General features: G+C 58.7%; 2 protein-coding genes across 2 annotated transcripts in view; one reads left to right on the top strand and one right to left on the bottom strand.

The window, feature by feature from the left end:
- Window positions 1–6,149: 6,149 nt before the first annotated feature.
- Window positions 6,150–7,511, bottom strand: LOC138090248 (basic proline-rich protein-like). Its single transcript, XM_068985752.1, has one exon. It carries the CDS (start codon window positions 7,509–7,511, stop codon window positions 6,150–6,152), a length of 1,362 nt encoding a protein of 453 aa, XP_068841853.1.
- The window catches only part of SKI (SKI proto-oncogene), a 54,246-nt gene continuing 37,079 nt past the window's right edge, over window positions 7,510–24,676 (top strand). The window contains exon 1 of the mRNA XM_068985872.1: window positions 7,510–8,484. Within this exon, the coding sequence (XP_068841973.1) occupies window positions 7,510–8,484 (975 nt within the window). The remainder of the gene's footprint in view (window positions 8,485–24,676) is intronic.

Here is a 24,676-nt window from a genome sequence, read left to right as displayed (position 1 = left end):
CAGTTGAAAACTTGTGATTTCCACTTTGATTCCTTCTTTAATTGATGACTTATTCAAAGTGTATTCTTTAATGTCCCAAACTGCGTCATTTTGAGGGAGGGAATGTGAGGATGAGATGGTTGGATGGCATGACTGACTCAATGGACATGAATCTGAGCAAACTCCAAGAGATGGTGAAGGACAGGGAAGCCTGTTGTGCTGCAGTCCATGTGGTTGCAAAGAGTCGAACACGACCGAGCATATGAACAGCAATAATAACACGTGACTACGTCTTTTTGTTGTTGCTTATTTTTAGTTTAGAGTTCCACTCTGTTTGCTTGGTTCTTACCAAAGAAAGACGCGCAGATGAAAGGAACAAAAGGAACCAAGAGGTTAGGACACTGTGGACAAGTCTGTAGTGGTCACTGAGCCACCTCCCCCTGACCCTGGGTCCAGTGGCCTGGGCTCAGCCTCTCTCAATTCTTTCAGCTGTTGCTTCTCTGATTTTTCTGTTTTTCTGAATTATGTGCTTCTGCTATTCCTTTCTTCAAGTTTTGGACTCTGTGACACGTCACTGCAGCAGCTCTGATCCAACACCCCCTGCCCGTGCCTGACTTTCTCTTCCTTTCTCCCCGCAAATGCGCTAAATTGTTGTTTACACTGTTATAACTATGCCAATACATTCACTGCTTAAGCCAAGTGGTGAACTCTACTTAGATTTTCCCTTTGTTTTTCCTGGAGTTAATATTTGCCTTGCTTTCTTTTTCAACTGCTGAGCTAGTGCCTAGAGATAATATCTTCCACCTCACCCAGGAGGCCCTCCATACAGTTGCTTGCTTGCTTGCTGGGTCACTTTAGTCATGTCCAACTCTTTGTGCGACCCCCATGGATGGTAGTCCACCAGGCTCCTCTGTCCATGAGATTCTCCAGGTAAGAGTACTGAAGTGGGTTGCCACGTCCTTCTCTAGGGCATCTTCCCGACCTGTGTCTCTTACACCTCCTGCATTGGCAGGCAGGTTCTTTACCACTAGTGCCACCTGGAAAGCCCTCCATACAGTTTGGAGCTAGTCAAATGCATCCTATAGTCCATCACATCCTGGCACCCTCTGTTCTCTTGTCCTGCTCTGGGCTGGTTGCTCTCTGGGCTCCTCCTCTAGGGTGCTGGGAAGAATCTCTACATCCCATTCAGGGACCAGACAGCCTCTTCTGAGCCTGTGTGGTCATGCTGGAAGCCTGGTTCCAGCTCCCATTTGAGAAGTGGCTTGTGGCCTCAACTGCATCCCATAGTGTGCTTAAGCCCCTGTCCTTGGGGGCGTGAGGCCAGCTCCAAGCCCAAGGTAGGCTGCTCAGTCTCCACCTTGCTCCACCATGGGGCTTCCCTTCTGTCCTTGTCTCCAGGCCTGCAAAGCACCTTCTTTCTGCCTTTTCACAGAACATTTAAAGAGCAGACCTATGTTCCCTGGCACATGTTCATGCTGGGCCAGGAAGGGGTCCAGCTCGTCTGCCATCTCAGGTGGAGTTGCAGGAGACACTCGTGGAGTCTCACCTGCCTTGCCTGACTGGAGGGCTTTCAGTGGCCCTAGGCTGGTGCTCCCTCCACTGGGCAGCTCAGGCTCACAAGACCCAACAGAGAACCCATGCCTTCTCCCTGTAACATTCTTAGAAATAAACTGGGTGTTTTCTAACAATCTCAGGTTAACAGAGAAGTTAGCAGTTGCAAGAATAGTACAGGAACACATCCTCCCCACACCCCATGTGCCATGTGAGAGTGAACTGCTGGCACGGGACTCCATCACACCCTGCAGCGCCACGTCCTGGGCAGGGCTGCTGCCCTCTGCTCCCCAGACATATTTTAGGCTGCTCTGATAAGATCATTGGCAGTAACCATGTCCAGCCAGGGACCACACATTGCTCTGAGCCTTTATATCTTTCGTCTGCATCAGTCCAGAATATTCTTCGGCCTTTCTCTGTCAGGCCCTGATGCCTTTGAAGGTTCCAGGCCCGCCTTTCTGTACAAAGTCCTTCTGTGTGGGTGCTAGAGGTTCGGCATGGTCAGATGCAGGCTATGCCTCTTTGGCAGGAAGAGGGAAGTGACTCTCCGCTCCCCCCTCGCCCCGCAGTCAGGTGGTGCAGGGTCACGATTAATATGATGATCGCTGGCGTCCACTTGGATGACTGGGTTTGGGTGGTGCCTGCCAGTGTCCCCCGCCTCCGGGAACTCACTCATCTTCCCTTAGCAGTTGATGGGAGCCTTGTGGGGAAGAACTGTAAAACGAGGCAAATAGACCATTTCTCACCAAACTTTCAAGTTACAAATATTATTATTTTAATACATATTTAAATACACTGGCTATGCACAGCCCTCTGGTTTTCTGTTTTGTTTTGTGGTTATGATCCCCTACCATTGTGAGCATCTCTGACTTGCCAGTGGGTGCCCATCCTCTTGAAGCGGCTACACCGTCTCTCTTGACCAGTCCCTGTTATCCTCTGGACTTCCCTACTTCCCGACACGGTAAGATGTTTCAGACTCTTTCTACCCTCTCTCTGCCCAAGCCCTATGACCAACTGTTTTTCCAAAGGACCCTGCTTCCTTTTAGTGGAGGATGGCACTTAGAAGCCAAGACACAGCTTCTCAGGGTGCTTGCTGCTGTTGGGGGTGTCTTTCCTCTTAAGGCCTTTCCCTGGGGAGAGCTCGGGGTTATATGGACGCCTGTACAAACATGCATCCACGTTTACAGTCTCATGCGTACACATGGATAAGTCCAATCCAATGCCTTGCACTTATTTATTCCTTTCCATTTTAAAATTCCCATCTGACTTGTCACCAATAATTCATTTCCTTATTGGCTCAATCCCATAAGTAATCAAGCTGCCTGGCCAGCAGATGTCTTTTTCCTCCTCAGGCTCTGACATCAATCAGGACAGCCCCATGGCATCGCTCTGGGCCCCACAGTCCAGTTCCAGAAGCCTGAAGTGGCAGGCTGGTGACACACATGCCTTCCCTCTGCCCACCTTCCTCCCACCTGGAAACATCTCCCAGACACGCTGTTTGGACCCAAATCTTTGTCTCAGGATCTGCTTCAGTGGAACCCAAACTAAGGTAAAAGGTTTAAGTTTTTATCAAACTTGTGTTACTTAAGTGATTTTTTTTTTTCAAATTTAAAGTTTTGAAATAGTATCTTAGGGACTTCCCCAGTGGCGTAGTGGATAAGAATCTGCCTGCCAAAGCAGGGGACATAGGTTCAGTCCCTGGCCCAGGAAGAGTCCACATGCCACAGAGCAGCAAAGCCTGTGTGCCACGAACCACTGGGCCACGCTCTAGAGCCTTCAGCAAAAGAAGCCACTGCAAGGAGAAGCCAAGCAGTGAAGGGCAGCCCCTGCTTGCGGCTAAGCAACGAAGACTCAGCACAGCCAAAAATCAAACAAACCACTAAACAAAATAAAGATAAACAGGATCTTAGCCCTTTCCTGACAATGGCAGTCTGTGCTTGTTTGAGGCCAAGTGTTTTCTTCCCAGGGAGCAGGGATAAGGGAGCAGGTGGGACCAAGGAGGGCAAGGCTGGTCCTCCAGGAAAGCTGTCTGTGGGCGTCTCTGTAAGGACTTGCTGACTTGAGTCTCCTGGTCCATTCCCCCAGCTGGGCGTCTGAGCTGTTCCCCGTGGCAATGGATACCACATCACTGCCAGCATGCTCATCTCCTGGGTCCTGGGGCACTGCCAGTTCCAAAGCCAGCACCCAGCTGCTGGAGGCCTCTGAGGGGCCTGAATGACCTTGCTCCCTTACAAGCAGGTTTGTCCATCCTTGGCCTCCTTGGCTGCAGGAGACGGATGCCACACAGGGCAGGATTTGGTCTCCTTCCCCACTGGTCCCAGAACTTGGCTCATGCCCATGGGGGTATGCATTCCATAAGTGCATGCTTATCTCTTGAGCAAACGTGCACGACCAGCTGCCCATACCCATCAGCGCAGCAAGGGCTGGGGAGTGAGCTGGGTGGCCTGGTGCACTGGGTTCCTCCTCTGCCCCAAGACATAGCTGTGCCTGTGGCCTGGCCCCTCCACCCGCTAGTGAGGTGAGTGGCCTGTAGCAGGGGTCAGTGGGCGGAGTAGGCCACTTGCCAGGACAGCTGCGGTGATGAGTTGATGGGAGGAAGGTCAACAGGTGGGGCCCCAGCTGGGCTTGTGGAGAAGACAGGACCGGACTGACTCTCTAGGCACAGCAGCCCTGGCCCATGGTGGTTGCGGTGGGCTCAGCTGCTCTAGAAACTCCAACATTTTGGGGGGAAGGAAACCTCAAAGTCCACTGAAGCAGTGAAGTTTTACAAACCAGTCCAAGCCGTTTCCTGAATCTCAGGGCCCTTCACCCCTCACCTATACACAGTCACTTTGGCTTCAACCTGGGTTCTCTAGCTCTGGGAGTGTTGTCTCCTCCACTTGGTCCCCTCTTAAGACCCCTTCCTGAAGCCCGGCAAAGCCAGAAGGCAGAAGGGAGTGGGCCCCCTGGAGTCAGGCACTGCCCATCCAGGGGCCCTCAGGCTCTTGGCCCTCCTGAGAATGATGGCTTGGCTGAAGGAGCGGGAGGAATCGAGCGTTTGGCTGAAAACCCTCCCTGTCCAGCCTTCCAACCACCTTCTTTCAATTACAAGTCACCTGATTGTATGGGAGTCAAAGCCATGTAGAAGGAACAGACTCAGGTACAACAGAAAGTTTTTGGTCCAGATGTTGTTGTTTACTTGCAAAGTCATGTCTGACTCTGCGACCCCATGGACAGCAGCATGCCAGGCTTCCCTGTCCTCCTTCACCATCTCCCAGAGTTTGCTCAAACTCATGTCCATTGAATCGGTGCTGACATCCAACTGTCTCATCCTCTGTTGCTCCCTTCTCTTCCTGCTGTCAATCTTTCCCAGCATCAGGGTCTTTCCCAGTGAGTCAGTTCTTCACAACAGGTGGCCGAAGTATTGGATCTTCAGCTTCAGGTTCAGTCCTTCCAATGAATATTCAGAGTTGATTTCCTTTAGGACTGACTGGTTTGATTTCCTTGCAGTCCAAGGGACACTCAAGAATCTTCTCCAGCACCATGGAGTCTGCAAAAGCAAAGACATCTCTTTTCTTGTTTTGTATGGACCCCTTTCCTAGTTTTCCTGTGTTGGCAGCCATAGGAAAACCTGGTGTTCAGTGGACATGTGGGTAGGAGAGGGTTCACGCTCATGGTAGGGAGCTGTCAGTTCTTCAGATGTGGAGCAATGCACCCTGAACCACAAGATCCCCCCATGAGATTCTGCAGCCATACAGGTGTGGGGTCTCTGCCCATTCTTGCTGCCTCTCTGGACACTTGTCCATGCCTGCAGAGACACCCATTCAGCTCCCTGGGGCAGGAATGCTGGTTTGGGGCCAGTTTCCGTCTCCAATGGGGAGTCAGGAGCAGTAAGGTCCAAGCTGAAGGCCACACAGGCTGAAGTGGGTGGGCCCCCCATGTGTCCTCCAGTGTCTGGGCCAGCTTGGGTGCCCTGGTCCTTTGGAAGAAAAGACGCCACTGCCTAGCTGGGCTGGACTGTCCCTCTGCCCTTGAGTTAAGCACAACCAGAACTGTCTTCTAGATCTCAAGTCCCCAGCTCCCAGGACTCTGCTAGACACTGTTTCCTCTGGGGGCCACCCGGTCAGCCTGTCCAACCTCAGGCCCTTGTCTTGTCCCACCCAGCGCTTTCTGGTCTGTCTGTCCTTCGTGATAGAGCCAGGGTGCAGAAGGATGGACAGTGTGACCTCACACTGGCCCTGCCCTGGGTGCCCTGCAGATGTAAAATGGCTCTTTGAGCCTGGGGGCTGTCGGGTAAGGGTAGGGCCAGCATGCTCGGGGCACGCAGGCAGGAGCCAGGTTCCTGAGAAGCCCGGGGCTCACGGTAACCTGGACGCAAGCCCTGCCCTGGAACTGGCGGTGGGCGCACAAAGTGGCTGTGTGGGTGACCATCGAGCAGGGTCGTGGGGTGGTCGGCCCTGCGGCCAGTCATCCTTTGGGGGTTGCTGTGTCGCGCCTGCATTGCTCGGGGGGACCCCCAGAACAGTCTGCACGGTGCCTGTCTCCCGTGTGGGGTCTCTGGGGTGTTGCCATCCTGTAGTAACCCACGTCGTCTGGCTCGGTGTCCTCGTACTGCGTGGGACTTGGGTCATATTGCCCCGTCACGTGCGTGGGGACCCCGGGGGCTGGGCCAGGAGGCGTGCGGTAGAAGGTGCGCCGGCCCCATCCGTCCGCCCCTCAGCTGGTTTGCGGTTGTGGTGGGGGGCCCTGTGTGGGTTTCTGGGCTCTGGCGGCGACACGGCGGCTGGACGGGCGCCTTCGCAGCCGCGCAGGAAACAGCCTCCACCGGATGGGGGGCCCGGGGCGCAGCCACCGCCCCCGCCGAGCGGCCTTCCGGCGGGAGGGCCCGAACGGAGCCGAACGGAGCTGAGTCCCGGACGGGCGGGGCCGAGAGCAGCCGAGCGAAGCCGAGTCGCGGGCGGGCAGGCCCGAGACCAGCCGAGCGGATCCGAGTCCCGGGCCGGAGGGCGGGCCCGAATGCGGCCGAGTGAGGCGGAGCGCCGAGCGCGGGCGGGGGGAGCGCGCGTTCCTGGAAGAGCCTGGCCGGGGGGGCGGCGGGCGCATTCCTGGCTGGCGCTCGGCTGAGGCCGACGCGCGGCCCCAGACGACGCTCGGGGCGGGGCGGTGGCGCGGGGCGGGGCGGGACGCGGGGCGGGGCGGCGGCGTGAGCTCAGCGCCGGGCGCTCAGTCCGAGCTGGAGCGAGCCGCCGGGAGGATGTGCGCCGAGCCCCGCGCCGCCGCCGCCGCCGCGGTCTGAGGCCGCCCCACAGGCGCTCCGCCGCCCCGGAAGCCGCGTGCGCGGGCGGGCGGGCGGGTGGGCAGGCCGCGGAGCCGGGCGCGGGCGGCGGGGTGGGTGCGGGCCGGGCCGGGAGGCCGGCGGCGGGCGCAACGCGGCCGGCCAGCGCCGCCGGGACGAGCCGGGCGGGCGCCGCGCGGTGGGAGGAGCGGGGCGGCGGCGGCGCGCCGCGCGAGGACGGCCCGGCGGGCCCCGCGCCCGCGCCCCCGCTCCTCCCGGGCCCCTCGGCCTCGGCCGCCGCGGCGATTCGCGCCTCGCGGCGCCGGCACCTGCCCGCGCGCCCCCCGCGAGCCCCGGGCCCGCGAGCGTTGGCGTTGGCGTTGGCGGCGCGCGCTGGGGCATGCCCCGCGCCTAGGGCCCGGGGGGCGCGCGGGGGGCGCGCGGGGGGCCCGGGCGGCGGCGGGCGCGGCGCGGGGCGCGTGGATGTGGCGCCGGGCCCGGGCGGCGGCGGCGGGCTCCAGCGGCGGGACCCCTTCGCCCCGCCCGCCTTCCCCTTCGGGCCCCCGGGCGAGGCCGAGGCCGCGGCCGTGATCGGCCGGGAGCCGGCGGCGGGGGGCGGCCGGGGCCGGGGCCGGGGGCGCCGCCGGGGCGCGCGGGGCGGCGGCGGGGGCCGCGGGGGCCTGGGCACGCGGGAGCGGGAGCGGCCTGGGGAGCCGGAGCGCACCATGGAGGCGGCGGCGGGCGGCCGCGGCGGCTTCCAACCGCACCCGGGGCTGCAGAAGACGCTGGAGCAGTTCCACCTCAGCTCCATGAGCTCGCTGGGCGGCCCGGCCGCCTTCTCGGCGCGCTGGGCGCAGGAGGCCTACAAGAAGGAGAGCGCCAAGGAGGCGGGCGCGGCCGCGGTGCCGGCGCCGGTGCCCGCGGCCGCCGAACCCCCGCCGGTGCTGCACCTGCCCGCCATCCAGCCGCCGCCGCCCGTGCTACCCGGGCCCTTCTTTATGCCGTCCGACCGCTCCACGGAGCGCTGCGAGACCGTGCTGGAGGGCGAGACCATCTCGTGCTTCGTGGTGGGCGGCGAGAAGCGGCTGTGTCTGCCGCAGATCCTCAACTCCGTGCTGCGCGACTTCTCGCTGCAACAGATCAACTCGGTGTGCGACGAGCTTCACATCTACTGCTCGCGCTGCACGGCCGACCAGCTGGAGATCCTCAAAGTCATGGGCATCCTGCCCTTCTCGGCGCCCTCGTGCGGGCTCATCACCAAGACGGACGCCGAGCGCCTGTGCAACGCGCTGCTGTACGGCGGCGCCTACCCGCCGCCCTGCAAGAAGGAGCTGGCGGCCAGCCTGGCGCTGGGCCTGGAGCTCAGCGAGCGCAGTGTGCGTGTGTACCACGAGTGCTTCGGCAAGTGCAAGGGGCTGCTTGTGCCCGAGCTCTACAGCAGCCCGAGCGCCGCCTGCATCCAGTGCCTCGACTGCCGCCTCATGTACCCGCCGCACAAGTTCGTGGTGCACTCGCACAAGGCCCTGGAAAACCGGACCTGCCACTGGGGCTTCGACTCGGCCAACTGGCGGGCCTACATCCTGCTCAGTCAGGACTACACGGGCAAGGAGGAGCAGGCGCGTCTCGGCCGCTGTCTGGACGACGTCAAGGAGAAGTTTGACTATGGCAACAAGTACAAGCGGCGGGTGCCCCGGGTGAGTGTCCCGTGGCAGCCGTGCCTGGGGAGTGGGAGTGGGGCCTGGAGAGGGCGGGGTGCCCTTCTGGGTCGGGGGGCTCAGCCTCCCCCACACGTTTCAGGGCTAGGTTTTGTTTTGTGGAAACTTGGGGGTGTTGTTGGTGTCCCCATAGACTGCTCCGTATCGGGAGGAAGGTCCTTTGGTCTGACTCCTAGGACTAGCTCCTTGCCTGGTTGGGAACCTGGGAGGCAGGCCTGTTGGGGGGGTGAAGCCCTCCTGAGGCCCACAGCTGTTGCCCAGCTGGGTCGGGAGGGGCAGGCCTCTTTTGCCCTTAGTCCCAGGAAGTTTGATCCTGGCCGGTTCCAGTCTGGAGCCTCCAGCCCAGGCCTTCCTGGGGACCAGGGGGGTGTCCAGGCTAAGTGGGGGGCAGGGAACCGCCCTGGCCTTCCCACTCCTGGGCTGGCACACAGAGGGGCGCCTGCCCATGTCCCCAGCAGGCGGAACTTGGCTGGGCAGGGCCTGTTTGTGCCTTGAAGTCTTGGGAGACAGACTCCAAAGCGAAGCCAGGTGTCTGGGCTGTGGTGGCCGGGGGCCGAGACTCGGCGACTCCAGCTTTGTGTGTGTGCCCGGCCTGCCAGAGAGTGAGTCTCAGAGTCCCCCGTGTGGGGGCGAGGGCCACTTGGCACCGGGCTCGGGGACTGGTCAGCGGGCGCCTGAGGCTCTGAGCGTCAGGGGAGCCACTGGCCTGCGGTTTGTTTTGGATGTGCACGTTTTCTTCTGTCCTTTCCTCTGAGATGCAAAGGGCAAGGTGGGGAGGGCTGCTGGCCTGGGGTCTGTTGTTTGTTCGCTAGACGGTGGATCCGTGTGATCCAGCCTGGCAGCTCCTGGCCACTCACTGGGGTCCACACCAGCTTTGCATGGCACCTCCCCCCTCCCCAAGTATTTGTAACTTTTCTTTTGAGTATCCAGGCTTATTAAATTGCACACACAGAATGCTGCACTGGCTCTGCTATTCTTGGGAGGCCTAATTAATTCAGCTATTGCATCAAACTTTTTTTTCCAAATCTGTGAATAGATGTTCCCGCCCGGTTTTCTCTGGGCGCCCCTCCAGCGGAGTGTCAGAGTCTCCGGGAGCGGAGGAGGGGAGGGGAAGCTAGGCCTGTCGCCTGCGCTCGGGAGGCCCGTGTGCGCTCGTGGATGTGCTGGTGTACCTGCCCTCGGCTCGGCTGGCGCCCAGGTGGCAGCTGTCTGCAGACCAGGGCTGGGATTGGGTGGGAGGAACGGTCGGTCTGAGTGGGCATTGTGGGTGGGGGAGGGTGCCGGCGGCAGGTCCCAGCAGGCTGATCGGGCCCCTCGTTTCAGACTGGGAGCTGGCCGTGCGTGGCATGAGGGGTGTTCCCAGTGAACTGGGGGCCTCTCTGTTTGGGGTGCCTGCTCCCTCGATAGCCATCATGGCCCGAGGGCATCCCGTGTGCAGGATTGTGGTGGGTTCTGGCCGCCTGGATAAGCCTGTGGTTGAAAGGCTGTGGCAGGTCACTTAATGCAGCGTGGACAGGAGACGGTCTTGTCTGCAGGGTGTGTCTGTGTTTGTGTCCGAATCTGGGTCATGTGTGTTTGTGGTTGTCTTCCTGGGGTTGGCTGTGGCAGCTGCAGGCCCAGGCCTTGGCTCCCTTGTAGAAGGCCCTGCTGTTCTGAACATGAGTGTCCGTAGGCTCAGGGAAGGCCTGGCCTCAGCTTGTGGGCCCAGACACTGCCAGGTGAGTGGGCAAGACGGCCCCCTGAGCTGCGGCCTCAGAGAGGGGGCCAGAGCGAGCTTTGGTGTCTGGTGATTCCCCAGATGGTCAGCGCCACCCTTTCCTTTTGTGCCCCCCCAGCGCTGCTTAGAGCTCTCATTGGTTCAGAAAGCTCCCCCGGGGATGCTGATGGTGATGTGATCATCCTGAGAGGTTGGGGTCTCCAGGCTGTGTGTCAGTACCACGTGCCGTCACAGTGGAGTCTGGGCCGGTGGTCCCGTGTGCCCCCGTCCAGGCCTCGGCTGTGCCACGATCCATGCTGGCTCCTGTGCTCTCCTGTCGCCCCAGCTCAGTTATCCTGTTCTCTGGCCTCTGCCCATGGCTTTGGCTCTGTGACCGTGCACTTGGGAGTCCTGGGCTGTGTGGTCCTTTTCAGGTCTCCCCAGCACAGCCTGTCGGTGCGCCAGGGACACCCGACCCCAAGAGTGGGAAGGGGATTTCGGCCTCACGGTGGGGGGCTCATGGGGAGTTGGGGGGAAAAGCTGCAGGGAAGACCCCCTCTCCAGGCTGCGGGCCTCTGTTTGCTCCACCCGCTCCTGACAGAGTATTCACAGGATACATTTTGATATCTCCACTTCTTTCTGTAGTTCATTTTAATATTGTTGATCTCCTGAGGCCCAGGACAAAAAGCAACAGAGAACGTGCTGGATCTGCTCTTTGTGGGGGCCTCAGATTCTGGTGAGATGAAGTGAGCTGATGTTTGTCCCAGGCACTGAGGGCTGCGGGGGTCACCTGGCTCTCTTGCCGCCAGCACTGGGGGGGCTGCAAGGGGGCCTCCTGGGGTCCTGGGCACAGTCACCTTCCCCTGCCCTGCGGTGCCTACAGCCTGAGCACAGCAGGGTGGCGGTTCCTGTGGTCGCTCCAACATGGGGACAGGGCTCCAGCCTGAGCCTGGAAACCCTTGAAGGTGGTGTGTCTGCGCATGCTGGCCCGGGAGCTGCTCCTCAGTGATGCCCCTCACACCATGGGCTCCCTCAAGATGTGCCTCTGGTCATCCAGCCACTGTCAGGGCTGGCGGGTCTGGCCATGAGCTCCTCGGGGCTGCTCCTGTGTCCTGGCTCTGTCCCTCCTTGCTGCCTGACTGAGCAAACATGCACCTCAGTTTCTGCGTGTTGAGACGGGGACAGTATGCATAGCAGTTGTTGGCGGTGTGTTGGGGGTGTGTTTGGGTGATGAATGTTGGAGGTTGGCAAGGATACGTCTTCTCGCTGCTGGACCGTGTAGCCGTGAGGTGGGAGTCTCAGCCTCTGCACGCCCCCTTCCCTTGTCTTCTGCCTGGTCGACTCCATCCCTCATCTGATGGCCCCTGGACTAAGCTGGATCTGTCAGTCATGAAAGGGACATTGGTATGTGTCCCTCATTTTGAGGGATGGCTGCTCGTGGGCCAGGTGGGCGGCGGGGGTGTGCTGCCCCCCTGGGGCTGGAACTGGGCCAGCCCCTGCATGGTTGAGAAACAGGCTGTTGGGAACTGCTTCGCCTTCCGAAGGTCCTGCTTCCCAGGCTGGAGACCGGGGATGCTGTTTGCTCGTGGGGCCTCTTCCTTCAGTGCTGAGTCCCTGCAGGAGTGTTTCCACAGAATTGCCTGCCTGGCAGGGGCTCGTGGACTGAGGGTCCTCGTGCTGTGTGAGTGTCCAGAGTGGAGTCTGTGTGAACTGCCAGCAGTAGAGCGGTTTCCCCCATCACCTGGGGATGGCCAGGCCATCAGTGTGGAGGAGCGTGGACTCTCAAAGTCCCTGGTGGGCAGTGACTGAGGCTTTGGTGAGGGAGATAGGCCATAGGGATTCCACTAAGTGGGCACGTGTCGTATGGTCAAGCTCAAGTGGCCGTGGGAGAGATGGTGTCAAGAACGTCCATCGGGCTGGAAGGGACTCTGGCCAGCCTGCCTCTCTCAGCACCTCCTCTTTATTGTGGGGCTAGGTTCACAAATGCTCTCATTCTGGGCACAGGTGTAGAGGCTTGGCTGTCCCTTCGTCCACTGGCTTTGCTCGAGGTTTTTGTGGGCCCCATTGTGATTTCCTGGCTCCTGACGCTTTGCTGAGGAGGTGGGGTGCTGTTGGGTGATGCTCTGTAGCCAGGCTCCTGGATGGGCCCAGCCCCGCGTGCAGGAGGATGGAATCAGCATGTTGGGCTGGTCCTTGGTGAAGTCCCCAAAGCGAAGGCCTGGGACTCATCAAACGGGAAACAGCAGCCTCTGGTCAGCCGAGTGTGAGTGAGGGAGGTTGTGGGGGGCCAGCCGAGTGCCCTCGTCTGCGTGTGGTGAGCAGGGCTGCATTGAGGTGGTCCTCCAGGTCGGGGCCGTCTGCCCATCAGCCCGTCTTCAGCCATCCTGCTGGTTTCTAGCACTTCTCTTTGAAATTGGGCGGGGCCGTTGGCTTGCTGGGGGCAGCAAGGTCCCTGAGTGGCCCTTGCCTCTGTCCCTGCTGCCTGTCTGGGGACCCTCAACCAATGCAGGGCTTTGAGAGTAGAGCTGTTGGCTCCCAACCTTGCTCACAGACCGTCCGAGTACTGTCTGAGATGCCAAGCGAGGCCCACGAGGAAGTCTGGGGAGGTGACCGCCGGGCGCCGGGAGGGCCTGGGGGAGGCGGTGCTTCCGGGCCCTGCACCCTGGCCGTCTGGCGGGAGATGTCGGTGGCCGGCGGCCGGACTCTCTGTGGCCCAGAGACTGTTACACAAGCAGCAATAATGTGTCTCTTTCTAAGGATTGCGAAAGTTGGGGAGGATTTCTCCACTGGAAGAATTATGCAAGTTTCAACTGAAATGTTTTTAAAAAGTTTCTTTGTTTTGAGTCAAAATACAGAGGCTGAATTATTTCCTTAAGATCTGTGAGAGCTGCGGGAGAGGGAAAAGCCTCCATTCTTCCCAGGGCCCTGCTTGCTTCCTTCTTTCCTTCCCTCTGGCTGCCCATCACAGGGGGTGGGGCGTGTTTGGGGGAGGTTGGGCCCCGAGGTCACGGGTGGGAGCTCCTGGCCACACGCGTCCGTGGATTAACAGGGGCCTGTCAGAGCCCCAAGAAGGGATGGGAAGTCATTTCTGGGAATGTGAAGCTGTCGTACTGGGGTCTGAGGTGGGTTCCTGTTAGAGCTGTGACTGGTCTCTGTGTGTCCGCGTGAGTGGAGTGGGGCGGGTGGGGACCCAGGCTTTGTGTCCACAGTTGGCTGGCATGGCTCGGGCTCTGCGGGGTCCCAGGACGGGCGGAGGAGCCCGCACTGTGGCCAAGCTCTGTGTGCACAGGGCCGGCTTCTCTGGTGGCCTGGGAGCAGCCGGGGTGCTATAGGGTTTACAGAGTTTGTCTCCTCTGATTTTACGTTTTTCACTTAGAAAGACTCAAAGAATGCTGCGACTTCTTGATTTTGCAGCTACAGATAATAATTCAGGAAGTCTCGGCGTGGCTCTGTGGCCGCGCAGCCCGCAGCGGTCGGGCCTGCCCCGCGGTCTGGGCTCTCCGGGGAGACCTTTTTGCGGCCGACCTGGGGGTTGTGTGTTTGTGGTTGTGTTGTTGGCTTCGTGTGGGCCCCCAGTTCCGGGCCCGGAATAAATACTTGTCAAATGACTCATGGAGACATGAAATCACTAACGTCAAGGTTTATTGGCAGCTTGGCGCTCGCTGGCTAGAAAAGGAAGGAGCGGGTGCTTTCCCTGGAGTGCATGGAGCCGTCCTGTGGGGCCCCGGCTCCGGGCTGCTGGGGGTTCAGAGAGGGCTCCACCTGGACAGGCCCTGACGTGGCTTCCGCTTGGATGTTGGTTGGTTACTCTGAAAGGAATGTCCCTTGTTGAAAACAGGCTTCTCAGGGGCTACCATGCTGCCTGTCACAGAAAACGCGGTGACGGGTGGTGAGGGGGCTTTGTGGTTGTGGGGGAAGGAAGCTGGAAGCCACTGGGCCTGAGGGTTGGCAGGACCGTGGGTGGTTGGAGCAGAGGGGGTCTGAGGGCCCCGGGCAGCCATGAGACCTCACTCAACCCCTGAGCCCCTGTGAGGGGTGTGGCCGAGTGGAGGTGACCATCATGTGATGGGGAGGGTCTGAACCCCTGGGACAGGGCTGGCAGTGAGGAACAGGGCTGGGCTTTGGGACTGCAGGTGGGGGTCACCTGCATTTTGGGGGTCACCCATGGGGCCCCGTGTGCCTGCGCCCGCCTCGCTCTGCCTCGGGAGCTGTTGGCCACGTCCTCACAGCAGCCCGGCGGTGTGATTGGTGTCTGAGGACCTGGCTGGAGCCTGGGCCTTCTGTGCACCCCACTCTCACCTTGTGGATCTCCTGGGCCACAGAGCGTTCCGGGAGGGCTGAGGGTCCAGGTTCGTGTGCAGTACACAACCCCCAACAGCAGAGCTCCTCCATCCTTGGCGCTTGCCAGCGACAGCCAAGAGGGCCCTGAGCCCTGGGGAGCCTGGTGGCCCTGCCGGCCTGGAGGGTGGGGGGCTGTGACTGGGCCTGTGTGAGGCCGGCTTTCTCTCTGCACGCCTGTCGCCTTGGCTCTCTCGTGACCCCGTGGCACTGGTTTGCAGTTCAGGCCTGGTGGGTGGCTGCGGCATCCACGCGCCGTGCTGCGGTCCTCCGGTCCGCATGAGCTGCCTTCAGAGCCTGACCTGCTCGTGGACTGGGGTCACTGGTCTCCAGTGGTGCCGGCGGTCCTCCCATGGCTGCCATGGTTCCGCCCGCCAGCCCTCGTGGATGCGTTCCGTTGGCCTGACGGTCTCCTCTTGCTGCCCTTCAGCTGTTGGAACAAGAGGGGCCCTCGGTCCTGGGGACGCCCTCGCCCTGTGTGGGGCTGGGGCTTCTCTTGCAGGGACCCACAGGTCCGGCCGTGGACAGAGAGCTGCAGAGTCTTCACAGAGAGCTGTGGGGCCTGGCTGGCCTCCCCGGCGCCTCCCAGCCCAGCTGCTCTGGTTGTCTGGGTCTGACTGTTGCCCCCAGTGGGGCGAGCATGTCTCAGGTGTTCTCTGAGTCCCTGGAGGAGGTGGGGCGTGGGGCGGGGGCTGTGGTGCCGCCCTGGGGGGAGGGCAGGTGCATGTGTCCATGGGTGGTTCTGGAAGCTCCTGCCCAGCCCCTTCTCCAGGTCAAGGCAGGGGGGAGCCTCTGCTGGCCTGGCTTCTACCTCCACCTGGGATGGGGACCCCGGGCCTGGCATAGTCCCTGGGGTGCAGTCTTTGCACATCCAGGGGAGGCAAGCTGGCCGTGCAGAGGCTGCTGGCTCCCCCCACCTGCCGCCTCCCACTTTCTGGTGTTAGAACCACGTTGCCCAAACCATTAAAAAAATTATACTCCCATGTTGAATGATATGCAAATGTAGTCAATTAAGCGAGGGGATTTTAATTAGCAGTTTAAGTTCATGTGTGAAGTGCCTAGCCTTAATTACTTGACAGTTTTGTTGTAAATTTGCTAAGTTTTTTTTTGCAGAACTATCAAAACTGTGATTTTTTTTTAACATCCTTGTATGTAATAAGTGTCGCCCAGCTTGCCTGACCCTAGTGGGTCTTGTCTGCATTTACAAAGCTCCTTAAACTGTGAAAACAAGGTAGGCCCTGGGCTGGCTCCTCATGGCTCCGATAGTTAAACTGTGTTCTGAGTGGCCCGGGTGTGGGTGGCCGAGGGGTTCTGGGCTCCTGGGTGGTGGACCCGGGGACCCTCCTCCCAGCTGGGGTGGCTGCCTGCAATGGAGCTGGGGCCCGGCAGTGTACCGACAGGCGGGACCAGAGGACTGAGGCTGCAGCCTCTGCCCAGCAGACCCGGAATTCCCAAATTCCCAATCTTGCTGCTTCCCCACCTCCAGGAAGGAGGCCCGCCTCCTGCTGCTGTGCACACCCGGCCCCCCCCCCCCCCCCGACTCAGTTCTTCTGACGATGTGGCCCACCCAGCCTGGTGTCCAGTTTCTACTGCAGGAGGGGAGACATGTGCTCTGTTTGTTGGATTCGGATTCGTGTTGGACTCGCCTTCCGTCTGGGGAGGATCTGCTTTAATTTTCCTGTTGCTGTCGTTGAGGTGGTCTCAAGTCATCCGAGGTCTTCTGTGGTTTTTAGTGTCCCTCCCAGTTTTATTATCTGAGCTCCAGGTGTTTCACATGCGCAGTTAGAATTGAAATGTTCTCTTGAACTACCTTGCGATTTCTCTCAGGAGTCCATGTGACTGAGGCTCTGGCCGGGACCCTGCAGAGCAGGCGGCTGTGACTGAGGGAGGGATGGCGTGCAAGCCTTTGAAGGGGCTTGAGGGAGAGCCACCTGGGCCTCTGCCTTTGCTTGCTTAAGTTTTGAGGGGTGAGCAGAGTGAGCCCAAAGGGTGATCCCAGGGCAGGTTCCTGCCCAGCGGTGAGCACCCACCGCCCAAAGGGCCAGCATGTGTGTGGACTTACAGTGGGTGGTAGTGTGGGGGCAGATTCAGGTGCCCGCGAGTGGGAAAGTGGTTCATGCAGACACATTCCTGGTTCCACACTGCTTTCATCTCACTCATTTCCCCTAATGCCTTCTCGCTAAAGCAGACCCCAGGCATCATTTCACACGTGAGTGTTTCAGTATCCGTCTAACAGATAAGGAATCGTGGAAAATCATTACCTTGGGACTGTTAGCATCCCTGGCAAAGTTGGCAAAAAACAGTGTCTGAATGCCTGCGGGTCCCCAGCCTGTGTTCAGATCCCACGTCTCAGACATGGCTCTGCAGGCCTCCCTCATCCGTGCCCCTGTGTACACGTGTGTTTTGTGCACGGCTGTGCCTGTGGGCAGCCACGGAGCACTTTGGTGAGCAGTCTGTGGTGTTGAGGGTCCTGGAATGTCCTTCACGTCCAGGGCCAGGCTGTGTTTTTGTTATTATGCGAGAAGCTTCAGAGAGCGTCTTAACGTGGACTCCTCCCAGGAGCCTCAGTGCAGCAGTGTGGAAGGCCATGTACACCTGCTGCCAGCTTCCAGCCCCGCCACTCCACCATCCTGAGCATCCCTGTGTTGGCCTGTGTCCAGTGTGACTGGCTCTCACCTCTGCCTCGTAGCTGGGGCTGGTCCCTCTTCTTGTGTGATGGGCATCGGGCCTCCAGTGCGGGCACCCACGGATGGGACTGTGGTGCATCCTTGCTGCAGGCGTGTGCATGTGTGTCTGGGTCTGAGGTCATGCTCAATTGTTTTGTTCAGGGAGGGTGGGGCCTGTGTCCCGAGGAGCCTCAGGTCAGTGGTCACCGCAGGCACATCGCCTCTGATGCCCCAGACTTGAGCTGAGGCTCTCATAGGAGACTTGGCGGCTCAGAGCGAGCTCCCAGCCTTGTCGGTTGCGCTTCCGTTTGTCCCATTTGGTTGCTCACACACAGGGTGCCTGTACTTCTCTGGGTATTCCCTTGGGAGACTCTGACCCAGAGAGGCAGGTCGTCTTCATGGATTCTTGATTTTGTTGCCAAGAGTCTCCCTCTTAACAGCATCAGGTACCTGCCTACGTTCCTCCATCCTTACAGCCTTAGTCACTGTCATTCAGAATAGCCTTGTTGAAGGGGAGTATCTTATTGGTTCATTTTTTCCTAAAGGAGTTGGCTATTTTATTATTTTTAGTATTTTTTTTCCCTATAATTTTCCTTGTGTGTGTTGTTCTTTATTGTGGTAAAATGACAGTTACCATAAAAACCACCTTCCTCCTTTTTTTAAGTGCACAGCTCAGTGGCACTGGGCACATTATCGTTGTTGCGCAGCCATCCCCACCATCATCGCCAGGACTTTCTCCTCTTCCCAAACTGAAGCTCCGCCCCCACCCCCTCCCCCAGCCCCCACCCTCCTACTTTGTGTCTCTGTGACTCTAACTCCTCCAGGGGCCCCAGAGAAGTGGGATCACATAGGATGGCTCCTCTTACGTCTGGTTTGTTTCACTCCGCGTCGTGTCCTAAGGGTGTCGGTGTCGGGACTGCCTCCCTGTTTAAGGCTGGATCCTGTTCTGTTGTGTGGACGGGCCACATTCTGTTTGTCCGTCATCTGACGCCAGGCACCTGGGTTGCTTCTGTGTTTCGGTTGCTGTGCGTGGGGCACGTCCCTGCTCTCGGTTCTGCTGGGCACGTCCTCTGGCGGAATTGCTGGGTCACACGGTGGGTCTGTGTCTGCTCCTTGAGCAGCCTCTGTACTGGCTTCCTCGGCAGAGGCGCGCCGCGTCCCAGGTTCCCCATATCCTCACCAGCACTGGTTTCTGGGTTTTGACAGTATTTGTCCTGAGGGGTGTGAGGCTGTCTCGCTGTGCTGTTGATTTGTGTCCCCTGATGATCAGTGATGTTGAGCATCTTGTCATGGGCTTGTTGGTTGTGTGAGTACGTTGGCCTCTGAGGTTTAGCCGGTGAGCTTGACGTGAGTCTGTCCTCTCTAGAGTCTTATGTCCTGCCCCTGTTTCTTGAGAAAGTTTTTCAGAGAGGAAGTGGTGGTCTTCTCATGCTTTTCCCCACACAAAGACCAGAGTCTCTGCCTTTTAAGCTTGTCACCACACGGGGGTTGCGTGTTGGGCCCAGAGCAGGGGGACACCCACCTGTGTTCTGGATAGCTTGAGGGCAGCTCTGGGCAGGAGAGCCTGCCGCTGGATGTGGACTTTCCCTCTGGCTCCGGGACAGCCAGGAGCCCACGCCCAGGACCACCGGCCACTTGGCGTTCTCCCTCCGCCTTGGACATAGTTTCCTGAATGACTGGTGCCTGCGCCCCTCTCATGGGCTTTGGGTCCAGCCCAGCTTCCAACCATGATTTCTACTAGTTTGTCTCCGTTGGTTTCAGGAGGCCACGGGGACAGGTGGTCCAGGAGACACTGGTTGTCTAGGCAGACCAGGCTGCTCCAGGCCCTGACTGATGGCCCTGGCCAGGGTGGGCTGTGCCCCCACTGCTCACATCCCAGCCCTGGGGCTGCATAGCCAGAGCAGTTGAGTGGCCTCTGAACCAACCCAGATGTTTGGTTTCCAGACACCCCCATCTTGGCCTCTTGCAGGAGCAGGAGTGGGCGTGGACCCGAAGGCCAGGGACCGGGAGAAGTGACCCTCTGCTTCTTTGTCCACTTTGTCTTAGCTGTTGAATATTGATGAGAGGCTGGGGTGTGAGGGCACCCTGCTGCGTAGCTCTTGAAAGGAGGGTCCTTGATTTTTGTTTTGCAAATACTGCCAGGTTTGCCTGCTGGGTAAGGGTGAAGCCACTGGTTGGATTCAAAAAGAAGGCCTGGTGGTGGGAACCTGGGCAGGGCCTGCAGGGGCCTCAGTGAGGGTGGCTCTTTGTGCTCTAGTTGAAGAAAGAAAGAGGAGTTGGAAACCGCTTGGGGTGGGAGGGCCCCCCTCTGCCCCACCTGCTGCCCACAGTGAGTAGAAAGCACTGTCTTTGGATCTAATTTTAACCTCTTTCTTACCCCATTTTCTTTGTGCAGATGTTAGCAAGTATAATTTTTTGGTATTTCTGGTGAAGTACAAGTTTCTAGAAGTCTAGAGAGGCAGCATTGCTTGATGGTTAGGGGCAGGGATCCTTAAACTTGATTGCTGGGAATTCCCTGGTGGTCCAGTGGATAGGATGTAGCCTTTTCACTGCTGAGGGCATGGGTTTGATCCCTGGTCAGGTGAACTAAGATGCTTCAAGACACGTAGTGTGGCAAAAACAAAAAGAAAAGAGAAAAACATTGGCCTTTTTTTTTTTGATTAAAAAGACAGATATAGCCCACTTGATTCCTGGGGCCAGATCCTGGCTCGGCCAACTTCTCACTTGTATTAGAGCCTTTGTCAGTTCCCTAGGCCCTGGTGTCCCTGTCTGTAAAGTGGGTGGGGGAGTGGGGTGCCCCCTCTCACCCATCATTACGAAGGCCCAGCACTGCGCCCGGCCCTCTCTCTCTCTTCCTAAGCCGGGGCATTTGACAGGAGGCAGTGGGCCGGACAGGCCATCCCAGGAGCCCGGCCGGGCCCATGTGTGGGCATACGCAGGCTGGCACAGTGGCCTTCTTGCAGCCAAGCGGGCCAGCGGATGGGCGCCAGCAGGTGCTCTGAGCGGAGCACACAGTGTGCCGGGTGGCCAGGCTCCCTGTGCCAACAGTAGCCCTGCGTAGCCTGGGGCCTGTGCAGTGTGTGGTCAGTGTGCCCCATGCTGGCTGCCCTGATGGACTTGTAGAGTCTCAGCTGACTTCCACGCTGGGTCCCAGATGAGGCTGGTGCTGGTGCGTTTGACCCCTGTGTGGGGTCCTTTTGTAATGCTGGGAGCCATCTGTCCTGGGTCCCCTGGGCTCTGTATGCAGCCAGGCGTGTGTTTGCGGACCCAGGTGTCCACTGCAGCATGGCGCTTGGTGACAGGCTGGGGAAGTCCCTTCTCTGTCAGGTGCAGCCTCCAGGTGGCCCTTGGACAGAGGGAGGACCCGCATCCTGTTTGAGCAGGGCAGGTGGTTTGGGTTTTCAGATGGGAAGATGGGAAGACTGGGGGTAACTCTTCACATGGGGACTTGGGTAAACGGCCAGCAGTGGTCAGTGCCTCATCCACAGCCTTGGTCTCAGTGGAGCAGCACTGATCCCAGAGCTGTTCTTACCCATAAAGATGAGGTTTTCTGGAAAGCAGAAACAAGGCAGTGTGTCAAGAACCCTCTTAGGGAGGCTTGCTCTTTCCTCTCTTGGGGCAGAGCCTTGGGAGGGAGGAGCCCAGGGGCAGCAGCCAGGGTCCGGGGTCTTGGCTGGGGGTTGGCGAGGGGGGTCCCATCCACCTGCTCTTGTCGCTACAGGTCTTCACATGCTGGATTGTGCATCACCCTTGCAGAGAGTTGAACAGAGTCGGAGATCTGTTTTTCAAACTAGGGTTTGTTACTGTTTAGGAAATTTGGAATTTTGAGAGGTTTTTCATGCTATTGTTCCATTTCTGATGCTTTTGGGTCTGATTTAGAGAAACCACCCAGTGTCATTTGCAAGATGTTGCAAGATGTCATTGCCCTGCTCAAGCTGGGCATTCCCAGAGCGCTGCTGTCCCTTCTTGGCACGTGTTCTTGTGTCCTTACGCCAGGGGGTGGCTTCCACGCCCCTGTGGACAGAGGAGCAGCCAGCCACCCGTTGGTGAATCTGCCGCCTCTCCTTGGTTCAGGGCTTTTTATTTTTTATTTGTTGTGTACTTGGCTGTGCCAGGTCTTTGTTGTGGCACACAAGATCTTTTAGCTGTGGTGTGTGGGATCTATCCTTGATGAGGGATCGAACCCAGGTCCCCTGCGCTGGGAGCACAGAGTCTTACGCACTGGATCACCAGGGAAGTCCCTGGGGCTTTTTTATTATAAGAAATTTTCAAACCTGCAGTGAAGCTTTGAGGCAGGTTCCCCAGGGTTCACTGCCATTGTCCTGCTGCACTGGAGGGAGAGTGTCCGACGCTGTGGTCCTTGGTGGGTGATCGTGGGGGCCCGGCTGCAGTACTGTCATGCTTCTCGTCCACTCAGCCCTCCCGCAGCAGTTTGCTTCTGCCCAGGACCCACTAGGATGGGCCCTGCGATCTGGCGTCTCTGTCTGAGCCTGTCCGCTGGGATCCCCCAACCTGTGGTCCTGCCTGACGCGGTGTCTGAAGGGCGCGGGGCTGTCCTGTGGGCACGTGCCTTGTGTGTCTCCTGGCTGGTGTCGGTGGCAGGCTCGGAGCCCCCCTCCCCTCGGGGATGGCAGCTTCGCTCACACTCGTGGTGAGTCTGCTTCTTCCCTCTGTGGTTAATAAATAATCTGTGGGCAGACTTTAGACCCTGGCGGTGTCCAGTCCCCGTGAACTTGCTCCTGGTGGGTTGGCTGTCCCTGCAGGGTGCTGCCTGACCTGCTGCCTGCTGCTCCTCTCTCTCCTCCCGCCCCCCTTCCCCCTTCCCCCTCCCCTCCCCTCCCTCCTCCTCCGGCCGGTTGGTGTCACCAGATTAGCCCCAGACAGTGTTGCGGTCATTCCTGCCATTATTTGATGCCTCAGTCATCCTCTTTGGGCCACCTGCTAGGGACTCAGTCTCTCCCAATGGCTTTTCTCTGACCCCTGACCCCTGCCCGACACCCCCACACCTCCCTGCAGTGTGTGGCCCATCCCCTCCTGACTGTAAGGCAGCTGGTCACTGGGGGTTTAGACACAGATGCAGCCCCTTGATGTGGTCACACCTGCCCCCCAGCTGGAGCCCCCGGGGGTGGGTGGGTTCCAGTCTCAGGGTTGTGTCACGGCGGAGCAGCAGTGGGTGGCTGCTGACAGTAGAGGGTCTCACTGCCCTTGAAAGTTGGGCTATTTTCCGCGTCTTGTTGTAGGTCATGGATGAGACCCGAGCCACTTCCCCGATTTCTGTCCTGGGCCTCCCACAGGGCTGCACCTGTCACCGGTTCACTCTGAGCCCAGAGGCTGTGTCTGTGCCTGTGTTCCCTCCGCCCTGGATGTGCCCCGCCCTGGGGTCACTCACGCTTTTCCTGCCTGGCATGCTCCCAGGTTCCCGTGTGACACATGGGGTCAGGAGGGGAGGGCGCCTGGCGGGCTGCACGCCCTCCAGATGCCTGTTACTTCAGTTTGAGGTGGAATGGAGAGGATTGAAAACCGTCCCTTTTCCCCCATTTAAAAAACCCCATCTTTATTCTACCTCAAATCTCTGAAAGCTCTGTAAAGTTAAAAAAAAAATAATAATAAGGGTTGATTCATTTTAGCTGCTCTAATAAGAAAGATGTTGTTCAGTCACTAAGTTGTGTCCGACTCTTTGTGACTCCGAGGACTGCAGCACGCCAGGCTTCCTTGCCTTTCACCATCTCCCGGAGTTTGCTTAGACTCGTGTCCATTGAGTCACTGATGCCATCTAACCATCTCATCCTGTCACCCCTTCTCCTCCTGCCTTCAGTCTTTCCCAACATCAGGGTCTTTTTCAATGAGTCAGCTCTTCACATCAAGTGACCGAAGTATTGGAGCTTCAACATGAGTCCTTCCAATGAATATTCAGGGTTGATTGCCTTTAGGATTGACTGGTTTGATCTCCTTGCTGCCTGGATTGAGACTCTCAATCTTCCCCAGCGCCACAGTTTGAAAGAAGCATCAATTCATGGTGCTTAGCCTTCTTTATGGTCTACTCTCACATCCATACATGACTACTGGGAAAACCAGAGCTTTGAATGTGAGTGTTTTGAGAGCAGTAGTCACTGTTCCAGGATGAGGTCCTGCCTTTGGTGTGACCTGATGGTCGGAAGGTCCTCTGGGTCATGGTGGTGGGGATGTTGGGGGTCACAATCCCAACAGGTGGCCCAAGGCCTCTTGTGGCTGAGAAGGTGACCCCAAGTTCTGGGCCCTGTGCTGGGGACACAGCCTCCCATACCTGCTGAGAGCTTCTGTCTCTTTCAGCTGCTGACCACAGAGTGACGCGAGAGCCTGAATGCAAGGACAGGCACCTAGGAGAAGACAAACCTTGAAGACACACTGGGCCACAGCCACCTTGCCCTCCAGTCTTCCCACATAGTCCATGGCCCTCTGGAGAGGACCAAGCCTGTATCCCCACAGCCCCTCCCAGCTTGAGGCTGGTTCCTTGGTGAGGCCAGTGTTGGGCCAGTGCCAGGCTCTGCCAGGAGTACCTGTGGGTCTAGCTATTGGCAGAAGGTTCTAACAGGAACATAAGGATGGTCTGATTGGAATGAATATTTAGGATCTGATTTGAATAAAGTTGCTTTGGGTAATCTGTGGGGTATTGTGCACCATGGGTCACAGCCTCATCCATCCCGATCTGCAGCCAAGCACCTCGCCAGCACCCCCTGCCCCACGGTCAGTGAGCATGGGCATCGTGGGGCTGGGGGCCTCAGGTCCTCCCCGACAAGGCTCCCAAAGCAGCACTTGTGCTTATTTTCGATGTACCCTGTGTGTATCCCTGTGTCCAGGTCCCAGGGAGGGGAGAGGGACATTGTTGTGTGTGGGTCTGTCTTTAGACGGGCGCTTCGAGGAGACAGCATGTGAAGCTCTGAATTCTCTCAAACCTTCCTGCTCATGTGCCTGGTGACCAAGGCTGCTGCCGCCACCAGGGGCCTTGCTCTTATTCCCGAGTACTTGTTCCAGCGTGCGTGTGTGCACGCTTAGTCGCTCAGTTGTGACCCCATGTGACTCTCTGTGACCCCATGGGCTGTAGCCCGCCAGGCTCCTCTGTCCATGGGATCATGCATTTGTTAGTAAGTGCCTGGGAGTGAGGCGGAGGCTGAGACAGGCCCCTTGGGGATGAGGAGGAGTTGGCCCTGGCTGTGCTTCCAGCTGGGTACCATGTGCAGGCCTGGCCTGCCTGCCGCTTGCAGGGCCTGAGGGGGTAGGGGGGCGGCATGTGTGAGCAGCAGGCAGAGCAGGGCCTCCCTGTGGCACTTTCTGTCAACTGGGGCCCCAGAGCCATTAGTTGAGGGCCTTGCCTCCACCTTGTCTGGGCGTCAGGTTTTGTGTGGCTCATGTGGAACTGAGGGACCTTCATTCAGAAGCTGGAGGATATGTGGCCCTGGGAAGCCCAGCATGAGTGGGAAGAAGCCTCACAGCTGCCTGG

The sequence above is a fragment of the Capricornis sumatraensis genome, chromosome 14, assembly GCF_032405125.1.
Source record: "Capricornis sumatraensis isolate serow.1 chromosome 14, serow.2, whole genome shotgun sequence".
Classification (NCBI taxonomy): Eukaryota; Metazoa; Chordata; class Mammalia; order Artiodactyla; family Bovidae; genus Capricornis; species Capricornis sumatraensis.
The sequence above is the reverse complement of the archived record's forward strand: the minus strand, read 5'-3'. Positions and strand labels throughout refer to the sequence as shown.